General features: G+C 41.8%; 1 protein-coding gene across 2 annotated transcripts in view; it reads left to right on the top strand.

The window, feature by feature from the left end:
* The first annotated feature begins 8,872 nt into the window (after positions 1-8,872).
* The window catches only part of SMS (spermine synthase), a 43,498-nt gene continuing 33,831 nt past the window's right edge, over positions 8,873-18,539 (top strand). Inside the window, exons 1-2 of one of the 2 annotated variants that reach the window (XM_084201216.1) lie at positions 9,380-9,669; positions 10,600-10,742. Coding sequence is in view for 1 of the 2 variants with exons in the window: in XM_084201215.1 (XP_084057341.1) it covers positions 8,945-8,996 (52 nt within the window). In the remaining variant the exon portion in view is untranslated. Of the gene's footprint in view, positions 8,997-9,379; positions 9,670-10,599; positions 10,743-18,539 lie in introns of those variants that run through there. The other variant, XM_084201215.1, reaches the window with a different exon arrangement.

Below are 18,539 nucleotides of genomic sequence, written 5' to 3'. Positions count from 1 at the left end.
TATTCCACAAGACACTTGAAGTTCTTAAATTACAGAACCCTGTATGAATAGCCTTCCTTCATGTAGCTGAACAATCTTTGTCTATTGAAGCAGCTGGCATCTTCAGTGCCTATGCTTTGACATAATTCTCATCAAGGGAGTTTCTTGCTTCCTATTTTGTCCAGACAGAAATTAATGATGATTTGAATTCTGTATGAGAAGTTCTTTTGCTCTCTTTTTCCAAGTCTGCATTTCTTTCACCATTTTCAGCCCAAAAGTCAAAATAGATACAGTACTCAAGAGACCTGCCTTTGAAAATTATCCTCAGGTGTTACCAGTAGCTGCAGGTTCTATTGGAAATCCCCTTAAAAATTTGAAAATCTTCCCTCTCGAGATTTTCACCTCCCACCTCTTTGAAGAAATTTTGATGCTGGGAAGGAGAAAAAAAAAAAAAACAACCCACCTACATTTGAACTTTGCATATGGTAAGTATTCCTATCTGATTACTTTTCTGATTTTCTTGTATTTGAGGTTAATGTTGCTGGCAATAATAGTCATTATATAAGGGTTGCAGCCAAAAGCTCTAAGCAAACTACATGTTATTTTTTGAACAACTGCTTGCTCATTCACAATATCTTTACATGCCATTTTGTGTTCAGCAGGAGTTCTTTCAGTTTAAAATTAACAGAGCAAAGAAGCAAACCTAAATAAGAAATCTAAACTAACCTGTTAAATAACTGGAGAATATATTAAGGACTGTGTAAAGCATCATTCAGATAATATAAGACAAGTAATAATATAAGGCAAGTAATAAAGAACCATTATGGAAAATTTGTGTAGAATACCATATACATTATTCACAAGAGGAATTTAGAGCTACCTGTTGAATTTGTATTTTTTAAAATGTCACAGCTGAAATGGTTTTCATCCTCATGAGCCTACAAACTAACAGAGAAAGAAAGCACTGTTACCACCATTTTTTGGGTGGAATAATCATTAGCAACTCAAGAATAAAACACCGATCTCCTGACTCCCAACCTACTGCTCTAGTTTCTCTCAAAGTATCAGCTGAGACATTTTAGTAAAGACTCAGCTGGTACCAGTGGGGACTAATTTCTGCAATCAGTACATCTTACCTGACAAACTTCTGAGTTGCAAGGATACATAAATTTTCTGATGTTTACAACAGGCTGTTTCAGACTGAAAATTTTTATGTCATTTCCAAAAGGCACTTTGCTGTAATTACTGCCAATAACTTCTTTATCGAGTTCTGGTGGAATTTTGGTAATAGATTCCAATACATTATTATTGAATTACCTTGGTAATGGGGTCAGTATTTTGCCATAGGTTTTGGAGGATTAACTACTAGACTTCTGTCTGTTTCTCCAAATTTGGTTTATCTGTTTTAGCTCTAATTGTGAAAGTACTCAGATGAGCTATAAGATCAATAACTTTGAATTATATTCTTGACTGTACATTTTGATTTACATTGCATTTAAAAAACATTAAAAATTATGATCAGATGTTACCTGACAACTTCTTAGAGGAACTGGCTGTGCACAACCACAGTCTTTCACAAAGTCCTTTCAAGTTTCTTTCTGTGATGTTATTTAATGAACTCAAAGATGGTCTGACAGCAAATAAAACAAGATCATGGCCAGCTGAGTTGATCAGTATTATCTTACCGTATTGTTTTTTCCCCTAGGAAACTTGTCTCCCTTTCCTAAGCACATGCTGTTTCTTATTTACAATAGAAAATTGACAAGTTGGTACAAAAGTCTCTGCTAAGGAGAAAACTTGGGAAAAAGTACTCATGGCTCTCATCCCCACATGGCAATTCTTATTTCATGTTGACAGTATCGCTGAATAGAAGGAAATGAATTCAATCTGTTCAAAGCTCTCCAAGAATGTGGAATTCACCTGAACTGTTCATAGGCAACAGATAGGAGCAGAACACATTTTATCTGATCTGGTTTAAACTGCAGATGAGATGAACTACATCTTAAAATTGGCTCTCTGCTGTTTCTGAATGCAGTCAAGACAGCCAGATCAAATACAGGCTTCTGGATTGTAGACATGTGAGTTAGAGGAGATAGGTTTCATGAACAGGCTGCCCAGGAGAACCTGATGTGTAACAGCTGTTCTGCAGGAGCATGTTGGCCTATTTAGACATTATTCCTTTCTTTAATCTGGAAATCCTTTTGCAGAAGAGACCATTTTCTGACTTGGAATTCGTATTGCACTTGCAATCAAAAGGTTCCCTCATGACAGCCATAATGGCAATACCTTGTCTCACAGTAAGAAAGCTGAACTCATCAATACAGTAATACCCCTTACAGAGTTCTGAGGGGTTGAGTTGAGTTTATGACTTAATTGTACCTAGTATGAGCTATTGGCATGTATTTAAGAATTTTGTTCATTCTCCTTGGTTTTGTATTTTAAATGCTGTTACTTACAATTCGGCCTGGAAAGTCAATGACCAGGTAAAAAAGAGTATTGGTCTAACCTTGTCTGCAGTGCACCAGACAAATACTGACATTCTGGCTCCCTTGAAGGTAGCATTAAGTCTGTCTTTGACTTCAGTGGCAACAAAATTTCATGTAAGAAGCCATGAATCCAGTATACAATACAGATGTGAGAATAAAATTCACACTATAACTTATCAGCATTTCTCACAGACTGCACGCTGAGGCATCATCACTCAAAAGAGAATTGGAAGAGGTAACTAAAAGGAACAACTTAATGAGAAATAATATTGTAAAACATGCATATAAAGTACATATTACTGATGTCTAGTTAAGGTAAAACATCTTTTCTATTGTATTTTTTTTATACTCCCTCTCTTTTGTTCCTTTGTTCTACTGCCTCCATGCTGTCTGGATGAATTCATTACTCTAATTTTAATCAATTTACCGTCCATTCTTCTCTGTGCAGGCACTCCCTCCCTCCCTAAAAAAAAACTTTGATCAGAAAGAATATTATTTTCTTCATGTTATGAAAGGCTAGGATTACAAATTATCCCCCCAGGTATATTTTTCCCTAATATAAAGAATTTTACCAGGGATAAAAGAAATTATATCACCTAATATTTACATTGTTTCAACTGTAGCTGCAGAAAGGAGAATGGTGTCCACTGGATACAGAGTGCTGTGAGGAAAAAAGAGGGGATTTACCTATTCAGTGTGTTTTCTGATATCTAGGGATAACCTCTTCCTCCATACCATGGGAAATTATACACAGGATGCTGTAACTTGAAGGCATTGGGGAAACCTGCATTACTGGTTTTGTGACAGTAATTATTAGGACATATAAACAAAACAGAAGAACAGAAGAAAAAGCAACCCCAAGAAAACAACCAGAACCAGCTTAACGTAATACACAAGTGATTCTCTTTTACTGCTGCTGGAAACAAGGGCCATCCTGAAGTCCCAACCATGTCACACACAGTCACCCCTAGCACTCGTCATCTGACCTCACCTGAGCTTGCCATCATTCTGCTTTGTGTGGGGGGAAATGAAGTATCAGAATCCAATTTTTTTCCGTCATATTTTTTTTTTATTATGAACCACAGGTCCTGTCCTGTACTCTGTAAGTCACCACTTGGGAGTGGTTTAGATATTCTAACAAGCTGATGCAGCCATCAGACATAACTTCTATAGCTTAGGTCATAAAGGAAGACTTGTACTGGCAGGCCCTATTGATGCCTGAGGAGGTGCATGCAGACAATGTGACAGGCACAACAGAAGGTGGACAAGCCAGAAAAGTCCTTTGGTTGCTATTCAAGTGGATGATAATCTGATGTGTTCCTGGGAATCACCTGATGGGTGATCACCCATGGGATCAGATGATGACTGGGGACCAAGAGCGAATAGGGGAGATTATCTGCTAGGAGTTATAAAAAAGGTTCCTCAAAGGCTATTTTCAAACACCAAGAGGGACTTCTTATAGGCTGTAATTGTTCTGAGAGATGACACAGATGTTAAAGAAAAGCTTGATCAAATTTTGCTGCATCATGTGGTAAGTTCACAGGCAAGACTGTGGTTGGGATGGAAAAGCAGTGTTCATCTAGCCTTTCTTTGTATTTGGTTTGGGAGTGAGGAAAGACTCATTAGGATTCTGGGGAATTCTACTGAATGGTCAAACATCTACAGAGAAACCCAGAAAGAAACTCTGGCAGGTCTGTGGCATTTTGGCAGTTAGGAAAAAACCCCAACCCCAAGCCTCCCAATATGTGCAGGTTAGAAGTACAACATGGGCTAAGCTTAGAGGATGCTAAGGGAAGGCAAAGGTAAGGAAGGGTCTCTAAGTGGCTTCTGTGGCAACTTCTCAGTGTTATCAAAATAATTCATTAGCTTCTGTCAAGACTGAAACCTGATTAGCGAGTGTTTTAATGCAAGTAAGGTATCCCTGAAGAAGATGTGCAGGATGACCAGGATCCTGGGATGACTGAACTTGAGGTGTCACCTCCATGGTAAATAACCTCTGCCCAAAGGGAACAGACCAGAGTCTATCTGGACCAAAGGAAATCCCAAGGGTTCACACACAGCACTCTGGCTAAAATCCAGCACAGGGTTCTCAAAAATCAGGGAGTATAATAGCTGCTATAATTTATGGTAGCACTTATTTAAGTAATTAACTCTTATCTGAGTTTGCTAACTTCCTGAAATTGTTCTCTTGTTCTGTGAGAAGTCTTACATCCTATGATATAATTTGACTCTCCAGGGTCTTTCTTTGCAGAATTAAATTAAAAAAAAAAAAAAGGAAAAAAAGAGGAGTCTTTATTCATCTTGTAATCTACCTGAGTAGGTTTCCTGTTGAACTCAATATGCTTGTTTTTAAAGTTAAGAGATTTTTCTCATAATTTCCAGTAAGATGTAGACTCCAAACTGCCTAAATTTAATTTGAAATGGACAGTTTGCTCTCTCTTTTTTTTTTAAGCCTCTAGAGCTATGCCCCAGCAAGCCTACATAGTAGATAAAAAGCATCCAAGAGAGGGGGGATAAGCTGTATTTGTTTTAGTAAACAGTAACATGCTCAGGCACAAAAGTAGAAATAAGAATTAAAGAAGTAAATTCATTACAATAATCAGTTCTCATTTTCTTAGCTCTATTAAACAGTTGCTCACTTCTAGAAAACACAAATTTCATCTTATATAATAAGATAATGCTGTTTTGCAAAGTGGTGAATTTCATGTTTGGTCACAATTGTGATACTACATTGTCACCTCAAATAATTTCTAAACCAACCATTAACTTACAAGACCCTCACCTATCCCACCCCACCAATATTATTCTAAATGAAGTATTATCTTCCCTCTCCTACCTCTCAAAATTTACCATGACTTCTGTCAATGATAAACAAATACTTAAGAACTAGAGCTGTGTTCAAAAAAAGAAAATTTCTAGGGAAAAACTGATCCAGATGCACAAACAATGAACACGATGAAAGCACTTTCAGGGGTTTGTACCAAGTTCTACCCCTCTTCTGTTTGCAGCCCCTGCTTTTCCCATTTTAGTAACATCTTCTAGCAGGCACTTCAGCTTGGGGTAATATGTTTGAACATGTTATTCTGCTTATTTAATTGTATTGTACTGCATAAATGTTTAACAATACTTTGAATATACAGAACCAGACATGGAGAGAGAACTCGTGTATGTATATTTTAGATAGATGTGTTTAATTTCAAGGTTTCAATTAGCATTGCGAGATGGCCACATTATTCCCAAGTGATAAAGCCATGAGATATACAAGTGTTTCTAAACAAAGGTGAACACAACCTTTGTGAACTCCTGTCTTAAATGTGTCATTGCTTTAGAAACTTTTTAGCCATTCAGGAGAAAAAGTCTACTGTTGTCAAACAACTCTAGTGAGCTGGACTCAGAAGGACCAGAAGTTAATGAATTTTTGAATAGGTTACAAGCATGAGGAAAACACATCTTTTTCTTAAAAGATGTTTCTTAGCTGTGTATGAGAAGAAGTTTGGTTTATCTTTCATTCCTGAGGTGAATTTAGGATTGTGGGAGTTGTAGGTGAAATATCTTCAGAACAATGACCAGAGATGGATGTAGTCAGAGAGGATGAACAGGGAACCTGTGGTTAAAAATTACACCCTGCTTAAAAACACCGGAGACTTGAAACACTTGGTATTTCAGTCCTGCATGAAGAACAGAGGTTATGCAGGCTAAACCATACATCTAGTGCAGGTTACTCCATGCTGTGCAAAGCCTTTGTCCCAGCTATTTGCCAGTGCAAGATTGTTCCCATCAGTTGGTGTCTTTTATCTAACCTGTCCAATCTATCTGTAGAGGGTATGGTCTCTGCCCTTGATTTTCAGCACAAAGCTTTTCAAACACTGGTGCCCTCAACCTTTTTTCCCCACTTTTGCAGTTTCTACTAGTTTCAAAATACACAGGTAACCTCACACTGAATAAACTCTTTCCAAACAGTCTGTGCTAATCTTAACAACGTGATGTCATCCAAAATCCACAGCATTTGTGAAATATGTTTTAATATTCCAGATCTTTTGATCTTGTCTCATAAATCAATCCCTTCATCTCTTTAATTATTTTAATTGCTCTTTTTTAAATTCCCTTCAGTGTAATTTTCTAACAGGAAGATTCCCAAAAATATCCCAGGCATGACCTAGTTAAGTAGTATGCACACAGCAGTCACACCAAAGAAGTGGTAGAGAATGGTGTTAGTTCCTTCCTCAGCGATGGGATCCTTCACAAGGAGGCTTATTCTGTGGGCTTTGTTTTTATGCTTTTCTGCAAAACCATAGGTAATTTACTGTTTGCTTTCACTGCTACATACTGATATTGCAGGTTTCTTCCTCTTGTTTTCTTCTTGCTTTCCTGCAGCTCACCAAAGTTTCCAAGATGAACTTCTTCTTTTTCTTCTTTTCCACCATTTATTGAATTTGTTTGTGTGGTTTTGCCAGCTTTCCCAGTTCCACCAATGAGCAGCTGCAAAAGCCATTTATGCATAAGAACTATCCTTTAAGTCAAAGTTTAAGAAAGAAAGACTTCATACTGTTCTTTGTAATAATTCATTAGCCTTTTCAGCTCTTTAAAATCATAAATTCTCATAATATAAAAAAGGACACAGTAAAACCACTGTTCTTTTTTCCATGGCAAATTTAATTAAAAAGATGATGTTTCAACTTTCTCTAAGTGCCAGTCTGAAATGGTTGGCCTTCAATTGCAAAACTAATGCCAGGAAAAGATTTGGATGACATATTGATGTTCCTTTTTTTTTTTTCCTTCCCTGTAAACGCAGGAAAGTTGTTCATGTGTATGTAAGGGCATAATTTAGCAAGGCACTTAGCACTTATGAACAAATACATTTGAAGGTACTTAGGTGGCAACATCACTATTACCTTCTTCCAAATATTCCACAATGGATAGACAATGTAATAGGTTGAACAGAACATAAGGTGTTGCTCCCACTGAAAAGAGTAAAAATCAATCCAGTAAGCTCCTTTATGGAATGAGGTAACTGAAACCACTGCAGCAGCCACAAGCAAAGGTGAGAGATGTAAGAGATTTTAAAGAGCAGGGATTTTACTGGCTGTCTTGTGGCAGTTGCATGTCTGGAAAAAAAAATGTAGAGAGATTGAAGTTGGCAGCAAGGAAGCACTAATTTTGGTTTAAAAAAAGAAAAAAGAGAGATAGCACTAAGAAAACTTGGAATTCCTGATGTAATGGCAACAAGGATACATAAGCCACCCAAACAGAATTGTGTAACCCCCTACTACATCCAGGACTGGAACAAAGACATTGAATGGGAACATGCAAAGCTATCTATTTGAGGTAATTAGTCATAAAATCCCCCAGCCTCTCACACATGAGCTGTGTCAAATGAAGACCATCTGAAGAAAGTATAGTTAGTACAGACCTGAAGATGTCTGTGTGTCTTTTGATGCACATTTCCAGTGAATGTTTCTGCTTTGCTCAGGGTGCCTGTGGGGAACTGTAACTGTTCAAAACAAGGATACCGTAAATTTGCCCTGAAAAAAACCTTATGGAAAGTTATGGAAATAATCACGGTAGCACATTAGATTAGACACTAACAGTTACTTGTAAATATCTTAATTTAATTGTGGAATCATGTAAAACCATTGATGCCATGGCATTGTGCAAATCCACTGTCATTCATGCAATAAAATTAAAGGAATTTGCCAGCTGGCAAAGCTCCTAGTGACTGACACAGCCGAACATCTTCCCCCGTTCTCAGCACTGGCGAGGCCACACCTGGACTCCTGTGCCCAGTTCGGGGCCCCTCAATTCAGGAAGGATGTTGAGCGGCTGGAGCATGTCCAAGAAGGGCAGCGGAGGGGAAGGGTCTGGAGCACAAGTCTGATGATGGTCTGGTTGACACGGTGGCGGTCGGTCACAGGTTGGATTCGATATCTCGGACGTCTTTACCAACCCGATTGATTCTGTGATGTTGTGATTCTGTGATCAGTCCTATAGCTAACGACTTCTGGATGCTATTTTTCCGGGCTTGTAATTGCATGTGATTAATGAAATTTGTGACTACAGCCGGCTGTTTTATAGTTATCCGTTATGAATAAAAAAGGCTTTAAACAAAAGGCTTTGAAGACTCCCTGGTCGGGTCCCTCTGCAGGGAGGGACAGCGGGGCCCCTCGGTGCCCACGGCGGGCAGCAGGTGACACACAGCGGCCCCACCGCCGCGGGCACCGCTCCGCGGCCTCAGCGCCAGGGCCCCATTGTGGGAATTCAGGGGGCGGCCGGAGGTGAGTCTCGCCCCACGGGCTCTGCGGACACGCCGAGCGGGGTCTCTGGGCCCGCCGCTTCCCCGGGCCCGCCCCGCGCGTCCCGGCCCCGCCCCGCCGCGCTCCCCCCCCCGGCGCCGCCGCAGCCCCCGCGCATATAGGGCCGCTCCGCCGCACGGGCCGCGCCGTCGCCGCCGCTCCAGGCATGGCACAGGGCTCTACCTCACTATGGCAGCAGCAGCGCGGCACAGCACCCTGGACTTCCTGCTCGGCGCCACAGGTAACCGGGCTAGAAGACGGGGGGGGGGGGGGGCGCGCACCTTCCCCAGCCGCCCCGCTGGGCGTCTCGCCGGAGCCGCCGAGGATGAGGCCCGCAAGGGCGCCGCCTCCCCCTCCGGCCCTTTCCCCGGCGTTCCCGCCGGGCCGTGTTTGTCCCCGGTACCGGCCTCTGTCCCTGGGCAGGCGGGTGGCCCGCTGCGGCCTCCTGCCCAGAGCCCGCCGCCGCGGGGGCTGCACGGCCCGGGGGGTACCAGCGGAGCTGGGCCGCGCCGAGCCGAACGTGCGGGTTCCCCCGCGGCGACTCCGGGCGCCCCAGGGCGCGCTTTCCGCGGGGTCAGCGGGGGCGGGCGGCAGGCGCCGAACCGCAGGGCCGGGGGGAGGGAAGGAGAGCCTGGCTGTCGGCGAGCGGCCGGGCCCGGGTACCCCCGAGGCCGCCCCGGCGCTGCGGCTGCACCGCGCTTGAGGCGGGCGCGACGAGCCGGGCTGGCGGCTGCCGCCGAGCGAGGCGGGAGTGCGGTGTCACTGCGGTGCTGCTCGAACGTGGTGGAGAACGCGATTAGCGCTGGAGCGCCGGGCTGTGGCGGGGCCTGACCCGCGGGTATCTGCAGGGAGCACGTTCGGACCGGGAGCTGCGGCGACAACCACGTTTCCCGGCGGCCGGGCCGGGTGGAAAGGTTTGATGGGGGAAGGGGAGAGCTGCCGTGGGCGCCAAAGCGCCTCGCTGAGTGCTGAGCCAGGCCGCGGGCCCGCTGTGGCCTCCCGCACCCGCCCCTGAGCCGGCCTGGCCCTGTGTCGAACCCCTTTCTCCTTCCCAGTTTGGTATGAAGGCAGTTCCTTGCATCTTGCATCCTTGCAAAGACAAAATCTTTTAAAAGCTTTGTTTCAGAAAGAGGTTCCTGACCACAGGGGCTTTGCTGCGAGCTGTGCTCTTTGTGGCATTGCTGCATGTGCACTTCGGAGAGCCGGGAGCAGGAAGGGGAAGGTGTTACTGCAGTTGTTTCCAAAAAATGTGCTTTTGGGTAGTATACTGTGGTTTTCGCCTTTCGGTTTCCCTTTTACACTGAGTTTTTTTCAGGGCGGGTTAGCCACTCTAATGGTGACCTAATGGCAAACGAGATAGTGCTGCTATTTTCCTTGCACCTTGTGCTTGACTAATCTAGTATGAGCAGAATTGGTAAGCTAGACTAGTGTAAAAACTAGTATCATAGAAACCAACCAGCCCCCACAATGGATGCGTTGTCACTGTAGTTCTCTGCACTACCATGGGGTTCAGGAGTTGTAACAATGACTGGCTTCTGCAGAAGGGTCGAAATTGCCAGGGATTAAGTAGGGACATTACCTATGGCTTATTTATTGAAAATAAGTTATAGGTATGTTAGCTCCTCTATGATATAAACAGCAATGCTCTTAATTAGAGAATGTGGTAAGGATCTTAACAATTGCTTTGCTTTTCCACTTGCCTTTACTTTTGAGGCAGTGTTTGCATCATTGTCTGACCAAGATGGGTGTACCTAAGTGGGGATGTGTTGATAGAACCACTGTAGAAGTGTTGCTGTGTAGTCAAAGGAAGGAAGAAGCATTTTCTCTTCTTACATTTGTCTCAGCAAAACAGACATCTTCAGTGAGACATGAAGAACTTTGAACCATGACAGCTCGGTAGTTGGTTTGTAATTCCTATGTGGAGATTTTCCTCTCATCTAGTGTTTATGGTCCAAAGCACAGAGTGTCAGCTAAATAGAAAAAACTGGTGAGTATACATGTGTAGTTTGTATTACAGGAGTTAAACTTTATAGCTTAATCATAGATTATCAACTAATTGAGGGTTTTTTCCTCCAAATTAGGTGGACAGACTTCTGAATGGTCTGGAATGCCACGAAATAGCATTTAATAAAATTAAATGTGTGGTTTTGAACCTTCAGATCTTGTGAGGATAACATGTTTTTTCTAGGTCTCAGCTAAAGCTGTTGCATCTTTCCTTATGGAGAAGGCAGAATCTGTAAATTTGGTAAATGCACAGTCCTTTTAGCTCAAAACATTAGCTGTGTCCTTGTTTTTGACAAATGTGTATTTTTGTAGAGGTATTAACATATCAAAAGTTGCCAGCTTATCATGGGTGGGTTAGAAGGGATCTTAAGTGTTATCTACTTCCAAATTCCCTGCCATGGGCAGCTACACCTTGGGTTAGGTCAATTTACACTGAACCACATCCCACCTGGCCTTGAACACTTTCAGGGGTGTGGTATCCACAGCTTCTCTGGACAGTCTATCCCAATGCTTCCCCACCTTCACAGTAAAGAATATTTTCCTAACATCTAACCAAACCCTTTTCTCTTTCAGTTTGAAGCCATTCCCCCTTGTCACTCCAGGCTCCTTTTCAAAAGTTTCCCTTCAGCTTTAAGTTCCCTTCAGGTACTGGAAAGCTGTGATTAGGTCACCTCAAAGCTTTCTCTTTTCCATACTGAACAATCCCAATTCTCTCAGCCTTTCCTTGTAGGGGAGATTCTCCATCTCTCTGAACATCTTGAACTTGGTCATCTCTGGACTTGAACAGGTCCATGTCCTTCCTGTGCTGGGACCCCAGAGCTGGAGGCAGCCCTGCAGGTGGGGTCTCATCAGAGCAGAGGTGCAGAATTCCCTTCCTCACCCAACTGCTCTCAGTGCTTTGGATGCAGCCCAGGACACAGTTGGTTTTCTGGGCTGCAAAGGCCTGTTGCTGGGTCATGTCCAGCCTCTCACCCACCAGCACCCCCAAGTCTTGATCTGTTCATCCCCAGACTTTGTTGATACAAGGAGTTGCCCAAACCTGGGTGCAGCCCCTTGCCCTTGGTCTTGTTTAACCTCATGAGATTCCCGTGAGCCACTTCTCGAGCTTGTCCAGATCTGTTTAGATGCCATCCCATCCTTCAGGTGTGGCAACCATACCACTCTGCTTCCTGCCATCTGTAACAGATCTCTTTGTCTAAATCATTAATAAAGCTACTAAATAACTGGTCCTAGTGTGGAGCCCTTCTTGTTATTGATGGGCACTTCTTGTTATTGATGTCTGCTAGAACTTGAGCCAGTGACCACGACCCTCTGAATGTGACTGTCCAATGATTTACTTAGGCACCAGACAGTTCACCCACCAAGTCCAGCTCTTACCAGTTTAGAGAGAAGGATGTTGTGGGGGACCATGTCAAAGGTTTTGCAGAAATCCAAATAATGGCATCTGTACTTCATAGGAAGGTTGTACAATAGTTTGTTTCAGTGCAATGCATCTTGCAATAACTGTACCTGGTAATGGTGTTTTTTTTTTTAAGAATCTGTTTGATCTGAGTCATTATACGTGGTTGAAATATTCTGTATATGTTTCTCACGGTTCACTTATAACATAGCAGCTGTCCAAAGGCGTCGTTGTAATTGTGTACCATCAAGACTGAAGATGATTATTAAGGGCTGAGATGTTAATAGTTCTCTGGGATCTGTTTATCACTTTGTTCTCTGGTATGTGTCTCTTGTCTTTATCCTCAGTCTTCTGCGGTTCTCTGTGAGTGAAGGATAGAGGCTGTCTTTGTTGCTGCACGGAAAAGATCTGCAAGATACCGCTCTGCATGAGGAAGATGGGATTTTGTCATGTGTTAATACTGTTAGCAACTGCTTGTGCTGCAGAATAGTTTGGGTTCTGGCGGGTTGTTCTCACTGGCTGACTTACTTGGCATGTTACAAACCCTTTCAATAACAGCCTTGGTTTCTTCAGGCAGTCCAGTTGTCTTGGAATATTGTACTGTGGAGCTTGTCATGTATATTCTTTAGGACTCAAACGTACTCAGCAAGAATCGTGAGACTGATTACTCTTATTTAGCCCTTTTTTTAGTGTTTGCAGTCGTCACTTCCATAAGGTTGTTGGAAATGCCAGCAATGTCAATAAAAACGTGGGTCTGGGGAGTTAGAGAAGACAGGTCCTCTTGTGTTGGTTTGAGATGGGGGACCACAGTATTGCTTTGGGAATGGAGTTGCATGAGATGATTAAAGCCATGTACTTCTGCTAAAAACTGCCTTTTTTTTTTTTTTAAACTTTTCAATAAATTTTTTGTGTACTGCAAAAATCTATATACTATTAAAAAATACCCTTTTGTCTGTCCATGTGCTGTCCTTGTCCTTTTTTGTGTACTACAAAATCCTATATTCTATTAAAAAAGGGTCCTTTTGCCTGTCCTTGTAGCTGTTTCCTCTAATTAGGCACCTCATTAGTTTTTTAGGAATAGTCAGTTAAAAATATAAGCAGGGGTGATTCTTTTGATATCTGGATAGCACTGCCTGAGTTTCAGTAATGGTCTTCTCAAGAGCTGGTTAAATTAGCAACTCTAGAGCTCAGCCCTTTGAACAGAAGTATTTTACTTATCTGTGACCCTGGAGATAAACAGACAGCTTTAGCAGGCAAACAGCATAGTGTTCCCTATCCTAAAATACAAGAAGACTATTTTATTTAATACAAGAAGACTATTTATTAAAATGAACACAGCTTGCTGGCCTTCTTTAATTGGGCCATAGAAAGCTTTATTTGTGGTCTTCTTGTTACTCAGAAGAGATGAATTTGAGACTTCTCAAGTTACTTAGTTTGAGGGCTTTATTATGAAAGTATATACATATTTGATGCCTTATACCGGTACAGAGTTGACTTTAGATTTACTGTTTGTTGTAAATCTGCTTGCACATGGGAATTTTTCCATCCATGCATGAATTTGACAACAAAGCTTAGTTTTCTTGGTTGTTGAGTATTGAACTGGTGGATGTTCTTCAGGTTTCTCTAAGGGTGGGAGGAGAGATAATATGAAGACTCTTGTGAGATTTGGGTTCTTTGCTTCAGAAAGTTGTTTTGAAAGGCATATAAGTTGAAATCAGTTTGAATTGTCTCTATGTTTGCTGTTTGGTATTATTGCTGAGGGGATTATGAGTAGTGCATGGTACAGTGGCACAAACAGTTGAGCCTGTAATACTCAGGGCCAGGGCACAGATGAGTGAGCTGGTGGAGGAGAGCAGTGATTACCTGAGCTGGCACAGTTGCTGAAACCAATGCTTAAGAAGCTCTTGAGTAATTACACACTCTGGGAGTGCTGGGGTTGGAGAGAGTGCAGGTAGGGCAACGCTTAAATGTAAGAAAAATTTCAAGTGAATGTGTGCGTGTGCACATGATCTGGTTTTCCTCAGATTAATGGTTTTAAGGAGATAGAAAGAAGGGAATGACCTTTTGTAGGCTGAGCATCCTCTGTCAGTAGCTTGCTTCCTGTCTGCAATGTTGGGTCCACTGCTCAATTCTGACACTGCAGTGGGGGGGAAAATCTTAACTATCAGGTGTTCTGGGTTATCCTCCTAAATATTCTTTCAGTATTGAAGTTTTTACTTAGGCTATCAAATTGTTAAATATTTGAACTGAATGCAGTTAAAATATTTTCATTCTTGTCTTTGTTTGGATTGGAAGTCTTAATGGTCTTCATGGAGCAGTTCTAAAGTTTTATGTGCTTATTTTTGGCTGTGTTGATCTAAACTTTTGAAGGGGGGGAAACTTGACAAGGTTTTGAGTTTACCCCTTTTAAAGTCTTTTTTGTAGTTCCCTTACTTTAAGAAATAATTAAGAAAATGGTTTTCTGAAAGGGTAATCTCCTGGGAAGAGGAGTGTTTAGGGCAACTAAATACTGCAGGGTTGGGGGTGCTGTATTGGCTCTTTCTTGCTACTGTCTCTGAAATCTGTGCCCTAACTTCTACCTGGGACAACACTGCATGAGTTCAGTTGCTTGTGTTTTGAACTGTGTCTTGCTGTATTAAAGACAATTTGGAATTGGTTTTGGTTTGCTTTATTTAGCAGATAATCAACAGTTCTAGATGTTGAATCATTGTTCATCCCATACTAAGCATGGAAATAGCAGAGAATGCAGGAAGAGATGACTGGCATTGAAAACTTGATATTTTTCTTGAAAGCTTGTGGTTTCTTTCTCAAGTCAATCTTGTGTATGAAGGAGCAAGAAGATGTCAAGTTCAGTATTAGTCTAAGCCTAAGATTATTTATAAGACTCATCAATAAAAGATTTGAGCACTTACCTATGCAGAGAGTTACTTTTAATTTGATGTTCTCTGGTGGGTGCTTTTGTTGCCAGATGTACTAGAGGTGCTAAGGTTTTCTTTTTTCTGTGAGACTGGTTTTGCTTTTGTGGCCGAAGCTGGTGCAGTTAGCTGTAAAAACAAGTATATTTCAACTTCATGTGAGGGAATGGTATCTCTGATCCTTATAGCTAAATTTGATTGGTTCTGTCAAGCATTGGATTGTCTGAAGTGCTGAGACATCTGATTGCAGTGATAACATGCAGATGATAGGCTTATCTCCTTACATTATTGATTTATGGTGAACAAAATTTGCTGACACCTTAGCTATGATCTGTATGTGAAGACCGTGTAAATAAGGATTAGACAAGACTCAGATGTCTCTGGAGCTTGCAACTTTATCAACCTTTGCTAAGGTGTGTTTGCAACTGCAGTTCAGGAATGGGTCTGTTTTGGTTGTGTCTCCTTAGCAGCCTCCCTGAGTGGTGTGGGCTCAGCTCGTGCCTTTGTCTGGGCTGTTGTGAGCTGAGCCCTGCAGGTCTCCACAGTCGAGTTCTGGCAGGCCTGGACCAAGAACTGGCCTGCTGAGTGTCAGGGCACAAATGGGGCTTGTCAGGAGGTGTTAATGCAGGTATTAATAGCTTTCCATTTTTAGCAGTAATGACTGCTATGAACTCATTGCCTGCTTTTGTTGGTTTCTAGTTTTGATGATTAAAATGCTTTATGACTGGAACTCTGAAAATATAATTATCTGATTCTCCAGCATGATGTCAAGTTCTCAATGGCTGCTTGCTCAGACATGAAGGAACTGTCACCTGCAAAGGTGAAGGCTAACAGTGTGGGAGATGTTTGTTGTGAGGCTCAGGGTTTGAGGCTGTAGAGCAAATTCTTGCTACTGGAAACGAAGACTGCTTTTGATACATTGCTATTTCCCATTTCAGATATGTTTTTCTGACCATGCGTCTTAAATATCAAAATTGTTGAAAGGAGAGGAAAGTATATAGGACAAGTGCTATGCTTAATATTTTTCTAGAAGATGGTCAGGTTATAGGTGATTAAAGTGGCTTGAAAGATATAAGTGACCAGAAGAGCTGATATTATTTGGATATGCTGAACTTCTGTTAGCAAGTGTGTTTTCTTTTCTACAACTTTTTTTGTGTGGAAAGTCTGCAGATATTTCAGCAGATGCTAAGGTTTAAAATATGAACAGTCTTTATGTGCCAGTTGGTGGACTTCAGTTGTGTGTTGCTGGGTGACAAATGAAGTTTAAGGCATTGAAACTACATTTGTTGATACTAAGGCTCAAGTGGAGGCCTGTGTTGTTTTGGGATTTTTTTGTAGTTACCGGAGAATTGCTTTGTGATCTGTTGCACACATTTCCAGAAAATGGGCATTTAAAAAGTTAACTGTAGTAGGATGCCAATCATTACTGACTGCAATTTGGTGGCAGATATAGGAGAATACTTTTAAAGCCTATATTTAATTAAAAATAGAGAAAGAAATTATTTGGAAATGTCAGTGAATGGGGGAGATTCTACTAGTGATTGAAAATATGGTCACTAATGTGCTTCCAGACATGATGGTCTTCTAAAATTTTGCCAAAAACTAACAAGGGAAAACCGCTCTCACAGGTCTCTGCGGTGGATTCTCTTTAGTTTTTCATAGTACCTTGTTCTGCAGGAATCATTGGGAGTGAGCCTTCAGATATTGATAAATCTACAACCAGAGGCACCCTATATTTGCACAGTAAATTAGATTTTTTGATAGCCCTGATACAGCAAATCAAGTAGAAGAAGGGTGAAGGAATAACTTATTTTTAGTGTATTTATTCCATTATGGAAGTGGATTGATCTCATAGACCTATATTTGCTGCAAACTTGAGATCTTCTATGGAATTCTCCCTTAAAAGTGATTAGGGAGCTAATACCAAGGTGGTGGTAATGCAGGGGAGGAGAGAGTGTTGAATTCTCCTTCTTGTAGCTGGGTGTTGTTAATGCTTTGAGAGCTCGTTCTGATCACAGCTGTTTTACCGACAATTTCCTAAAGGACCCTTGGATGCACAGAGTGACTCCTGATGGCTGTGGTGATCTTGTGGAAGTGCCAGTAAGTTCATGCACTTGCTGATGTGACACATTTAGCTACATTTGCCCATATTCACTATGTAGCTGGAAATCCTTAAAAATAGGAGTGGGGGAGGTGTTCTGTAGAAACCTTTGGAAAAAGCAGCTTCTACTCCTAACCTTGTGCAATAGAGGAAGTGCACTAGGAAACTTGATGATCTGTTTTCTCATGATTGAATGAGTAGTAAATGACTATTTCTACCTGCTGCCTCCTTAAGCCTCATGCCATTCATGATTTATTGACTTCTGTGTCTAAGTCAACATAATGAGCATGGTCCTCATGGGTACAAATTGATTGAAAGGAGTAATTTTAGTATAATTTTCTGCTTCCTGCTGTTTTCCTCTTTTGCAGAGCTGGCAAGGACAAAACAAAGGATTTTCCCTGTATGTGTGTTCTGATGGGAGACTTTGAAACTTAATACTCAGAAGGTGTATGTTGCCAGAGCCAGTTGTTATTCATTTACATCTGTTAACATGTCAGGAAAAAGCTACCTGCTTTGTTCTGGGCAGTAATGAAAGCAGGGGTCTTGGGGTATGCTTGGAGATGTACTTTCATTCTTGTGAGGTGTGGGGTTATTTTGTTGGAGGACAAGGCTCAGTTTAGGCAACTGTTGACATTCTGACTTTAGTTGAGCCTGCAATATTGCTGTGAAAACTTCTCCAGATAGTCTGTTTCAAACACTAGTGTGCTCTGCTCACTCATTTTCCATGCAGGCAGATCCTTTTAACTAGCACAAAAGAATTACAATTCTTAAGTTTTCTAGTTCTAATAAAAATACTGCCATGCAGGAGTTGATGACTAAGTGATAACAAGTTATCTGCAAATTATTATGTACTGCTCTACCTGGTCACATAAAATGGAGAGGGGACCTAGGAGGAGGAGGAGGCAGCTGTTGACTTTCCATAAACTGTTGTGACTTTATTGCTTATTATTAGCTTTTTTTTGCTTTTTATTTATGTTTTCTCAAGTGCTAAAAAAATCTAGGACATGCAAAATACATGGGATCCTGAAGCTTTTCCTTGGCTCTGGATTTTTAAAGCTTCTGAAAATTTGCTCACCAAACATTTCTGCTGCACACCTCTTAGTTCTGCAGTTTTTTCATGGTTGAGATTGAGACACAATACTGGCATTGGAAAAATGCCTTGAATCAGTCTGTGAGTGAGAGATTCCCTGTACACCTGTGAGCCTGTGACAGTATTTCCAGTAAGAGGTGGTGTTGGAGGGGGCTGCCAGTTTGACTGTGGTGAGCTCAGTGCCAGAGCAGTCAGGTGTGCATCTGTAGCAGGTTGGAGGCATCCCCTCCTGCTGCCCTTCTTGAACTGCCCCTGGACCTCAGCTGCCTAGAAAT

This window comes from Fringilla coelebs (assembly GCF_963513975.1).
Source record: "Fringilla coelebs genome assembly, chromosome: 2".
In the NCBI taxonomy this organism is placed as follows: domain Eukaryota; kingdom Metazoa; phylum Chordata; class Aves; order Passeriformes; family Fringillidae; genus Fringilla; species Fringilla coelebs.
This window is presented reverse-complemented; position numbering and strand designations above follow the sequence as displayed.